Raw genomic sequence first — 12,417 nt, 5'->3', positions numbered from 1 at the left:
TGGTTCTCACCTCTTTGTTTTGCGCTCCGGAGGATCGACAACTAAAGTCTACCACAACTTGTGAACTACTTTATTATTTTTTTTATCCTGATACTACTGTTCATAAGCCCCAGCTTTAGATTTAGATTCCTTATTCACATTTGTCCTGGATATTGCCTTGTGGTGCATTGATGTGTCAGGACCAGGACTAAAGTATGACATCTGATGATCCTAGTTTTTTAGGAAATCTTCTATTTTTATGTGGTGGTTTTATTTTGCGCTTTACTTTCGTGGTTTTATATTTGATATGAATGTACTGTGACTAAAGAATCATAAAAACATATTCTGCTATTTGTTTTTGTTAGCCCACAAAACATAGTCCTAGTTTGTTTTATTCGATATCCTAGTTTAATGGCTTCTTGATGTGGATTAAATTTTTGATCAAAAAGGATTCATTTGTGCACCTTGTTTTGAGAGGCATCCATTATACATTTGAGTTGATCATTTCCAGATATGAGAGTGAGACATGCGCCGACAGACAAAACATCAACAGACCGTGACTACCCCCCTTTGGCAGATAGAGGAAATTCACTGAAAGCAGAATGCATATTCATGTACTGTAGCCTCCTGTAGCCTCGATTTCCAGTCTTTCTTGTGAAAACAAGGTCATCCTAAATACCTGTGTATTTGCTTCAGTGATTTGTTATTGGTGTAAGTATATAAGTTGGCGTCAACTGTCAACAGCATTTTTTGCTTGTTTTGACTGTAGAGATCGAGTGCTACTGAAGAGGAAGTATATAGAAAATATCATTAATAAACACACGCACACAAACCAACCCTACCCCCCCCCCCCCACACACACACACACACACACACATACATACACTAATCCTAACACTGCATGGATGCTTGCACACACACACGGACACACACACGGACACACACACACACACACACACACACACACACATACACTTATCCTAACACAGCACGAATGCACGTGCACACACGCACGCACGCACATACACACGCACACACACACACACACACACACACACACACACACACACACCCTTTTATCTTTTACCGTTTTATGTGGGCATAGTGGGCAGTCATAGCTTAAGTAAATATTAACCCTTAGCTCTGATAAGATTAGAGGTAGATAATGTTGAGAAAACAAAACTCAGCATAAAGATGTAGAAAAACATTATTTTAGGAATAAAAGAAGAGGCGTTCTCCTTAACTTTCAAGTGTTTTGCAGGGCATCATGGGCGTTAGGTGACCCAGATCACTCAAGGAATGCAGATCATTCTGCCAGTTTGATCAATTATTCATAATAAGCAGTCAGGGCACGCCTCCCTCTCCTTGATATGCCAGAGGAATGTCCTGGGAGCTGTTCTTTAGTCCTGATGACCACCTCAAGCATTTTACCTTCTTTGGCAGATATGAAATAGGAGAGGTGGGCTGAAGGATTCAACTTCCTCCACCCTTTTTGCTGGTCACTGGAGGAGGCCAATTGAGCCAGCGAGGTGCAATGTGACATGGGAAAGATGCTACAGTAGTGTGATACAATAAATTTGGGTGTGGCATGGTATACAGTTTACAGTATAGTATAGTGTGGGGTGGTTTGCTATGTAATAGTAGGCCTTAAGTATAGAAATAGACAAGAGGTGAGGAAATAAAGGTAAAGAAGTGACACAATTGACAAGGTTAATTAGTAACTAAACTGAGAATCATGCCAGCCTCATGAAATAGGGTGATGGAAAGGTTGGTTTAGCGTTATGTTGGTCTTGTAGATTCGTATTGCAGAATACAAATGTCTTGCCACATTGGTTGACAATAACTTACTTGGAATTCCTGCTTAAGCTCAGCAGATTCTCTTTTTCATGAGGAAACTCTAGCACCACCATGCTATAGTATTCTATAAAACATTCATACAAAACGTCCTCACATTTAACATCAAATGAAGCAGTTAGTATGTTGATGGGGTTGAAGGTATTGTGACCTGGGTTGAAGGACGGGGCTAGGGTTGAAGGTATTGTGACCTGGGTGGAGGTACGTGGCTTGGGTGGGGGTAGAGTGGCCTGGGTGAAAGTACGGGGCTGTGGTGGAGGTACGGTCTGTGGCCTTGGTAGAGGTACGAGGCTGGGGTGGATGTAGTGTGGCCTAGTGAAAGTACAGGGCTAGGGGTGGATGTACGATCTGTGGCCTGGGTGGAAGTACGGGGCTGGGGTGGAGGTAGTGTGGTACTAAACTGTATAACAGTGAACTTATTTAATATTTGGGGAGTATCTCGTTAGGGTGCCGCACCTTTTAGACGGTCCCTGAACATTCGTCTCAAAACCGGCTGTGTATAACAATGTTATTTCTCCACCTCGGAAGATGGATTGTTTTGGTGAGGATTATGTTGTAGCTCTTTGTTAACCCTACTACGGTAGTTACAAGGCATCGTTTTTGTTTGTACAACGTTTCGCTAATGGGTTAAAACCTATTGCAAAGGCAAAACCCCCACCGAGACCCTTAGGGGCCCCGTACGAGGCGTTTAAATAATACAATATTGATACATTCATTTCTGACATAATTATTATTATTGTGGTCTTGCCGTCTCTGACGCACACAGCGCATGCGCATCTGGACTGGTATTGAAACCCTACCCCTCCATACCATTATGGCGACAACACGAAGTAGCTCATTCCTCCCGCCAGGAGGCGCTGTTGTACCGGGCCGTGCTACCCTGGCCGACCGGGTTCAAGTGTCGGTTCTAGTAGTGAGAGTATTCAGAGAAAATCACCCGGAGACGGACTTGCTCACATTTTCACAGGATCAATGAGTGTCGCCCCGCAGACCGACTCCCTTCGTTCCGGTACCCTTTTCTCATGGACCGATACCGTCTAGGATGAGGGACTAGTCACGGGGATAACACGGAGGATCTGGAGCTGGGCAGTTGACCGCTGAACTGCAAGTGGATTCACAGCTGCTGGCTGCGAAGATGTCGGGGAAAATAGAGAGCAAGCAAGGTAGGTCCTGGTCCTCCGACCGTTATCCCCGGTGGGAAGGGTCCTCTGCCCGGTCTTCCGCCCGGTCCCGGGTCAGACCGTTACCACCGGGGGGACGGGCGATGGAGCTTCAGTTAGATCACAACCAGACGACGTGTCCGTACCTCAGGGCTACTGTTCTGATCTGTATGTGTGATCTCTACCCGACAATTGGTCTCTGGGCTGTTGACGTTGATCTCTGACTGTAACCAGCTCAACACTGGCTGGTCGTCTAACCCTGGTTCAAACTAATGAAGGTCTAATGTTTTAAACACAAGCTGAGCGGTGAATTGTGATATAAACATTTCACCCACTTCCCCAGCATTCGTCTGCTTTTAGCTTGCTTTAAATAAATTTAATTGCCCTCTTACAATGTTTCTGGATGATAGTCTGAAGAATAAGTAAGTCCTGCTCTATTCCCATTTAACCTAATGGTGGTAGGCTGGTGCTAATGGTAGTGAACTGATGCGGTCCGGATCACCACGTAAACATTCGTTTACTAAAGGCTCCCAACGCTTGAAAGGAAGCATACCGTTAACACAGAGGGTCACCTAGTAACGGCGGCTTGCACCAGCTAACGGTTAGCACTGGACCAGCAAACGGTTAGCAGTGTACCAGCAAACGGGTAGCACTGGACCAGCTAACGGTTAGCACTGGACCAGCTAACGGTTAGCACTGGACCAGCTAACGGTGCTGCTAGCTAGCTAGGCTGCCACTCCACTGGAGTTCTGACGCGTTCACGCCCAAGGAGTTGATGCGTGCGTGTATTGATTTCAGATTTGTGCACGTGGCATCATTGTGAAGTGTTTGTCATTCGTTGCGTATTTTTGGTTGGACGTGATTTGTCGTTCACCGTGAAACCAGGGAATGATGGTTAAGTGGCTGAGGCAGAATCCATTAAATGAGGGGTGGAAACAAGAGGGTGGCCTGGGTTTACGTTGAGAGGGAAACTTTATCCTGGCCAGCCATACTTCCCACCCCACCAGCTGTCTCTCCACTTCGCTTCACAGTCCTGGGTCGGACACACACACACACACACACACACACACACACACACACACACACACACACACACACACACACACACACACACACACACACACACACACACACACACACACACACACACACACACACACACACACACACACACACACACACACCCTAGCACGCGAGAAGGGAGTGTCATCCACGCCATCTAGGTCATTCTAGGTAGACAGTAGTTTCCGATGTGTTTGCGTGAGTCTGTGCTGACAGATAATTGTCCAAAATCAGTATTGATTACCAATATTCTTATCTGCAATTATTAAGTTGTAAAGACATTGAAGACCCCTATATTTGCTTGAAATGCCTAAATAAATATTTGCCTAGTTATGGTCTTGTGAGTTGGCAAGTGTGTAAAAGCTGGAAACATACGACTAGTCTGTATAGTTGGATGCATCCCTTGATCCTCTCCATAACTGATGAGTTGCATGAATGCATATTCTTCAGATAAGTAATCACGGTTGAAAGGCTACCATTAATTTCTGGTTGTAGTTGAATTCAAAACAGAGAGTCTTGGGGTAACTCACACACAGCTTAATTGTTTAAACTCTCAAGACCAATATGAAGTGGCAACTGAAACATGAAAATACATTTTTATTCTATAATATCAAGTTTGTTTGTTGATATAGACTTCAACTAGTGAGGATCTTCTTGCTAGTGACTGTACTATCTGCCTTGACCTATTTGTCATAAACGGTACAGTCATTTAAAATACCTGGCTGTAAGCATGCTGCCTCATAACCCTACCTCCTGGCCTGCCTCATCACCTCATTCATTGTCTTATAAGGAGTAAACTGGCTCACAGTATCTCTGCAATGGATGCTACTCTCCAGGATGCCATTTTTATCTGACTAGTAGATGGTCACACACACACACACACACACACACACACACACACACATACACACAGAGAGAGAGAGAGAGAGTACTCCATCACTGAGATGGTTGCAATTTTGTGCCTGTGGTGGTCTTACTCGAATGCTAACAACAACAGCAGGAAGCCAATCTCACATCCCAGCACTTCCTTCCATAGTGGGAAAATGAACTGGGTGGAGGAAGGTTTGAAGTGCGAGGCATTAGTGTGTATTTGGCTGAACTGTGTTTGTTCAGCCTTTAAGTTAGGAATAATTGGAGTATTTTTTTTCATAATTAGCAGTATAATAATTGATATCTGAATAATAATGATAAACTATTGTATCGTTTGTATTGGTATTATTTGCAAAACGCTGTATCCCCAAATAACACAAGGTATAAGCCTTAATCTAAAACCAGGTAAAACCAAACAGATCCTGATCGGATGACTACAGGTGGAGCATCTAGGTGTACAGTATTATTTGTCTTTGTAACATATTTTATATATTTTCAAAAGGTGATATGAACGATCACTCAACATGTTTCATTTCATTGATTCTGTGCCTTACTTGGTTCACAGGCTTTTTTAATCAACGCCCTCAACCCGGTCACAGTCATATTGACCCTAGTGTTTGAACCCGTTTATATTGGTTGCCGTGTTGAGAAATAAGCACAAGCATCTATATTTAGCCTGACTGCCGTCCTAACAGATGACAGACGTCTGATGTCAATGGAAGTCCCTGGTAAAAAAATGGAACAGATCCGTCAGCGTCCTGATTTAGCCTCCTTAACCCCAGCACACCTTTTGTTAGTCTGCATAGCTGTTTGCCTCTAGACAACTTCTAAAATCGGACAGTCTGGATTGTTACTTTAGCATTCCGAGTGTTGGTGCTGAAGTGAAATTCCCTGCACCTTCTGTTTGGTCAATTGTTCCCTGCAGGGTTTCAGAACTAGACAGCATCTCCCTTCAAGTTGTCTATATGTAGCACGCCTGCATACCTGGGGTCCTTGTAACTTTTTTAATCGGTGCTGTTATGTGATTACAACAACATAGTGGTGGATTATGGCTTCATTACTGGTGAGGGATTCCACTGTTACATGGGCAGGCTTTGGGTTTTTAGGGCTATACTCATTACTGTTGAGGGATTCCACTGTTACATGGGCAGGCATTGGGACTACACTCATTACTGCTGACGGATTCCACCGTTTCATGGGCAGGCTTTGGGGCTACACTCATTACTGATGAGGGATTCCACTGTTACATGGGCAGGCTTTGGCTGTTTGTGTTTGACACGCTCTAATCTTGAGGTTTTGATGGCAGCAAGCATTTCACTCTGCAGGCTCGCAGTTTCCATATAGGTTTTTCTGTGTTGCAATTAGTTGTGTTTGGGGTGAATTGGGAAGAGTGAAGAGGGTGGAGGAAGGTATCGTGGCAAAGAGATTTCAGTATTTCTACATTGAAACGGTGAAGTGTTGATCTTGGGTGATACAAAGAATACAAAAAATAATGGACATGCAGTCCGACTCCAGTTTAAAATAAGTCTTTCAGCTGCAATGGTGTAAAGCAAATGAAGCGAAACCTTTTAGTTTATTGTGAGGTATCCATCCTCTCTTAAGCACTGCTTATACATTGCTTATTGCCTCTTGCGATCGCTCGGTTGGTCGTAACCCAAGCATGTTTTATCTTGTTCGTGACTACATTTGCGACTTGACTTCGAAACCACTGCCCAGGATTACATTGCAAAAAAATGGCCGTTGCTATTTGTGTCCTGTTGGTAGGCTATATTGGATCATTCCTCTTTCATTGTACTCGGTGTTAGTCATGTTACAGGATCATGTGGACCCTCCAGTGTGTGTGACCGACAATGGAAAAATATAAATGACTGGTCTTTCAATCAAGCCATCATTAAACATTGGTTCCACTAAGGAAGGGAATAAGAATATGGAGTCATCCATCAATAGCTGTTGGACGCTTGTAGCCGCCCTGCCGTCCGGGTCTCCTTGAAGCATCATCTGTGGGGACGCAAGCCTCTGGCATGGGAAACCTGGGCTTGAGGAGGCAGGTGGGGGTGGAGGACACTGCCTCCTCTCTACAGGGGTATCAGGATGAGGATTCAGGTAAAGACCACAGAAATACGCAGCTGCTTTCATGAAACTCTAGCATGTGGTTGTGTTGCCAATGTATTACCAAAAAAAGTCTAAGGTTCAGTTTTCAAAACAGTCGAGATCTGTGACCGGGAGAAACATATGAATTGAGGATGTTAACAACAAAAATAATTCAGTTTTGACTTAAATAACAAATTAGTAAAATAATATTTGGTAAATGTTGTGTGCTTACACAATTACAAAAAAATATTATTACCAATAGCAGCAATTGGATTACTTTTAACCAAATTCCTTTAGATATTCCAAGACACTCCAGTGTTCTTTGGTAATGGCTTATTGTTTCATAGATTGTTACCAGTCTGGCCCTTTCATATGAAGCATAATAGACTCTCAGTCAGAATAAAATGCAGGGGACATTCCTTGCAGTTCTTTTTGTGTCGTGTGGCTTTTCAAGGGTGCTTATTTGCTTTGCTCAAGACTTGGGTGGACCCAGCCAGAAGAAGATGTCCATAGGCCTTGCCCCACCACCTTCCCACATGCACCACTGCCTGTGTTCCCACCTCTAACGCACGCACACTGGATTTAATATATGTCCTAACAGTGTGTGTTTTGCATTCATGTTATCGACCACCATCAACAATGTTGTGCAATGAGGTATCAGTTTGCAACGCTTTGAGAGGGTTTTTACCAGGACCCTCTCTAGTGTAGGGGCATTATGAATAATTTAAGTAAGTTAAATTCTTCTTTGTGAAAGGGAATGATCTAAAACCCTGTTCAGCCAGTGTCGAGGCATAATTAGAGTAGTTTAGTCGATTATGCAACCAGACAAAGCTCTGTTTAATTGAAAACACATTTGGCTAACCCTAGTAAATCAGCATAGGAAGATGTCTGCATGGGTATCAGGTATTTTAGTTGTTTTACCATGGTCAGTCCAGTCTTAATGGGTGTGAAGCCTGACTCTTCATAAGGAATTAACAGTACTACAGGTTTTGTTCTGTTTTATAGTAAGGTATAGTAAGGATGGTTTTGTTGGTACAACACCCATCTTGTCCAGTGTAGAACATGTGATTGACAAAAAGCTGTTAATACTAACATTGTAAATAACTAGGCATTCAATTCAAGCCTATGTGGTAAGATTGATAAGGATTTTAAGAATAGAACGGATCTTGTTTTAAAAATAAAATGAGGCTTGAAGTTTAGGCAAGAAGGAAGGTGTAAATAACATAGGGAAATGGTCTGGTGTATAGGAACACACTTTAAAACTGTATCCCTTTTTATTTTATGTACTGCATGATGTGAAACTCTCTTCCACCTCCCTTTTGTGTTGGTCCGAGCCCACACCCAAGGCTAGAGTCAAGGAAAAGCTGGCAGCAACATTGTGCTTTGCAGAATGTTGTCTTTAGGGTAATTGTCAAAAATGCCCTCTAGTCAACATTTATGTCTGTTTTCTCTAATTAGACTTGTCACTCATTTCATTCAGTGTCATTTAGACCATTCTAGCCAGGATTACTACAAAATACAAGTTGGTTTAAAGTCTGTGTGTTCCACATTAATAATATGGCACTATTAGATTTCCATTACTGATCAATGACTGATCATGATTTTAGAAAAATATTCTCTTAATATTTTTTACCAAATATATTTTACTATGCAAATTTTCCTGTAAAAAATGAATATGCACGTTTGCTCTTGATATCTTATTTTTTTAAATAATACATAATCCTATATATAATAATAAATGTTGTTGGAGAGGAAGATGCATGAGGCAAAGCTGGAACTGAGAACATATGGGGAGCTGACCTGCACCAAAGAAAGGTAACTTCACTATGACAGTAGAAGACTGTGCAGGCAGTCGGGGTGGTGTTAGGGGTCGTGCTGGAGAATCCAACTCATCTGCTGTTACAACAGACCAGGAGGAGCATTGGTGCTCTGCTCAAGTGGGACTGTCTTTGCCTGACCCACTTCTTAACATTCTTCCATTCCTCCACCCCAGGATTAGGAAATCTTTAGTCATACTTTGAACACCAGAAAAGGGAGTTTGGTAGTTACGTCATAATTTCCAAAAATGTTGGACATAATGCAAACGGTACTAGGAATGTATTTCGAATACCAGGGGCAATGGATAAAATATCTGAGATTTGTGTGTGTAAAATGGTTCAGATATGTGTTATCTCTTGTATAGTTTAAATAGCAGAAATGATGTTTGAAGCCAGATGCTCAAAGCTCAATAGCATAATAATAAGCTGAGTATGAGTCTAAGAGTGACCATTGCAATGCCTCTAGCAGTACCCCTAGCGCCAACAGATCTTATACTCTTCACTCTACATCATAGATTCTGCCATGTGCTGGCGGTTCAGTGGGGGAGTCTCCCATCCCAGCTGAATGGATCGGAGATATATCTACACAGGGTGTGTTTGTGAACCCAGCCCTGTCCACTCGCTGCACCCAGAATGTCAAGAGGGATAACAAGTAGCCCCACTGTTCAGACAAGTGCAGCATTGTACGCCACTCCACTGTGGAGAGAGTGGTACCACTCCTCTTTAGTCCTTAATACCATCTCCACCACAATAACACTACTGCCAACTCTTATCTCCCCCCTTCAGTCTGTAGCTCTGTATGTCTTATACTGGAAGCTCTCAGTGCTGCTGTTGGTTCCCTCCCGACTGTCTGACGTGAGTAGACGGGTATCATGTATTATCTGGAGAGCTTTATGGCTGTTTAACTCTATGAAGCGCCAGCTGTTGACTGACTACCGCATTCATCCCATGGAAGACCATTTGCTTTTTTTGCTATGTTTTAGCCTTGCGGCTCCACAATGTTAGTTACTGACAGTAAGCATGCACATGTATATCAATTTTTTGTGCTCTATATGGTTTTGACCTCTGTTGGACTATGCTGCCTTTTCTCTTGTCTGGTCCTGTCTGCTGGAACAGTTCAGTAGAAAATACATGCTTTCATTTAAAATGCTACAAACGAAAATTAATTGCAGTTGACAGAAGGTCATTGTGTGTGTGTGTGTGTGTGTGTTTGTGTCCGGAGCCATGTGGCTGTCCGGCCGTGTTGAGGTGAGTCAGCGTCCAGTGGAGCTGCAGTATCAGGTGGTGTACCAACAACTAACTTGAGTGTCAAGGGAAGCGACACACCACTCAGAGTTTCTGTGTGTGGCTGCGTTACATGTGACTTATGACTGCGCAAAACAATGTACAATGTTTCCTTTCCCTTATCAACCTTTACTGCCCTGAGGCTCACGGTCAAATCACATTTCTGCATTCTGCACATACAAACGTACAAAGAGCCACGTTGCTACTCTGAGACCACCTGGCCCTCTGCCGTTCGCTGACCTGCCATATGTGAAGAAGCGCAGTCTTTTTAGAGCTAAGCACCATGAGGCCATCTCTGCAGCGGAACGTGTTATCGCTGATTGGTTGGATTGGGATCAGGCACAATGGTTTGTTTTTCAATAGACCAACACGAGAATAAAATGGATGCACCCGGCAAAATCAAAACACTGTATTTTCGGTTTTCTGCAATGCAGTTGAATTATTCTGCAACATATATTTCAAATGGATGAATTGCTTATTCAACATATTTTCAGTGAAGATTTAATCAGTGATGATTGCGACCTAGCAACATGGTTTCAGAGCCCTGTTGCGTACGTGTCTATCAAATCAAAGCACGGCAGCAACGTGACGTCCACCTAGATTAAAGACCACTGATTGGTGAATTGACGAGCGGGGCTGCATGCCACACCTAAGATTTGATTCTTATAAATGAAATCGTGTAGTGCAAATCATGCAAATCCAATAGTTCCCAATACAACAAAGGAGGGTGACTTTATTTTGCAATTATTAGAAATAGATGTTGCACACATCGACTAGTCGGTTGGTCGGTTGATAAATCCCCCTACCAGTGTACGCTTGGTGTACTGAGACACTGTGAGTTGCGCAGATGTATGAATGGAAATCTCTGCAACATTGCTGCAGACAGGCCTTGAGCCTCAGTGTAACATTTCCTGTGCTTTCCGTACAAAGAAGATAAATGTTAAAGGTCATACTTAAATAAACACAAATGGGAATTTGCCACCTTTTGTTGGGGAAATGTTTGCGCAATGTTTGATTGGCTGTTTTTACAGTGTTTTAATTGTTTCTTTCTAATGGTCGTGGCTTCATAAATCTCCATGGTCTGATCAAGAGAGGCTAGGCAAAGGACCTTTTTTCTTTTCCGTCTTCTTCCTTTCTTTTGTTATTCCAGTTGTTTACATCCAGGGCCTGTGGCATCCTCTCTGCTCGTCTTGTCTTGTAGATCAATAGTATGAATAGTGTTTTTGTGTAAGCATTTTTTGTCTGCCCTCCCAAATCCCTTCTTTTGTGTGTTTTGAGCCATCCTCAGGCCTCGCTCTTTGGCCCTCATGCTACTGCTCCACTTAACTGTTGTGCCCAGTGCTCCCATTACCTTTTACCCATTACAATCTCCCATGCCCAAGATTACATTGACATATGAATGCACTGCTTCCTCCTACTGCCCCTTCTGAATGCTGTGGATTGTTGTATGGTCCCATTAAGGCCAAACTTTTCAAGAATTTGACTGAGACCAATGTTGCGCTTTTGAGGTTAAAAGGTTTTAACCTCAAAAGTTCTTTAATATATTCTGTGGTATACTTGTTATTGAATGAGGATCTTAAATGGTTTCCCTTAGATACACCTTCAATGTCACTGCTGAAATGTTTTCTTTAAATGGCAGCATGGCTTCTTTTTTTATGTTGTCAAGGTGATGCCTGATTACATTTTTATCTTCTGCATATTGTAGCAGGTGTGCTAACCAGTGTTGGGCTTGGGCGGTATCACGGTATACCGGGGTATTAAGAAGTACTGAAGGTATGATATTTAATACTGTCAGTCAACACCTCTTTTTATTAAACTTTTTTCCGACGTCTTATGAATATTTTATATACAGCGGCAGGCCAGTCGGGACGTTCAAGAGGTTTCCTGGTGGGCTGGTCCACTTTCAAATGTATTTTGGGCCGGTTGGGTGAAAAAAATAAAATTACTTTGACCATTATTTTATCGATAGTTACATATTTAACTACGGTTCTATGAATTCCGGATGACCGCCAGAGGCGGTTTTTTTAGCACTGGATGTTCCATCTCGCGCATGCGCAGGTCGAGTAATTACAGCGCCTTGCAAAAGTATTCACCCCCCTTGGCTTTTTACCTATTTTGTTACATGACAGCCTTTAGTTCAATATTTTTTTAATCTGAATTTTATGTGATGGATCAGAAGACAATAGTCTAAGTTGGTGAAGTGAAATGAGAAAAATATATACATAAAACTATTTTTTAGAAATAAAAAACTGAAATTTGGCATGTGCATATGTATTCACCCCCTTTGTTATGACGCCCAT

At 42.6% G+C, this 12,417-nt stretch overlaps 1 protein-coding gene across 3 annotated transcripts in view; it reads left to right on the top strand.

Annotated features, from left to right (window-relative positions):
* The first annotated feature begins 2,724 nt into the window (after positions 1-2,724).
* rapgef1b (Rap guanine nucleotide exchange factor (GEF) 1b) overlaps positions 2,725-12,417 on the top strand; it is a 47,472-nt gene continuing 37,779 nt past the window's right edge. For all 3 annotated transcript variants that reach the window (XM_079755835.1, XM_079755836.1, XM_079755834.1), the window contains exon 1: positions 2,725-2,996. In XM_079755835.1, the coding sequence (XP_079611961.1) occupies positions 2,969-2,996 (28 nt within the window). In that variant the 5' untranslated portion in view covers positions 2,725-2,968. The remainder of the gene's footprint in view (positions 2,997-12,417) is intronic.

The sequence above is a fragment of the Pollachius pollachius genome (assembly GCF_949987615.1).
Source record: "Pollachius pollachius genome assembly, chromosome: 18".
In the NCBI taxonomy this organism is placed as follows: domain Eukaryota; kingdom Metazoa; phylum Chordata; class Actinopteri; order Gadiformes; family Gadidae; genus Pollachius; species Pollachius pollachius.
Note: the sequence above shows the minus strand (reverse complement) of the source record. Positions and strands in the feature narration are given on the sequence as shown.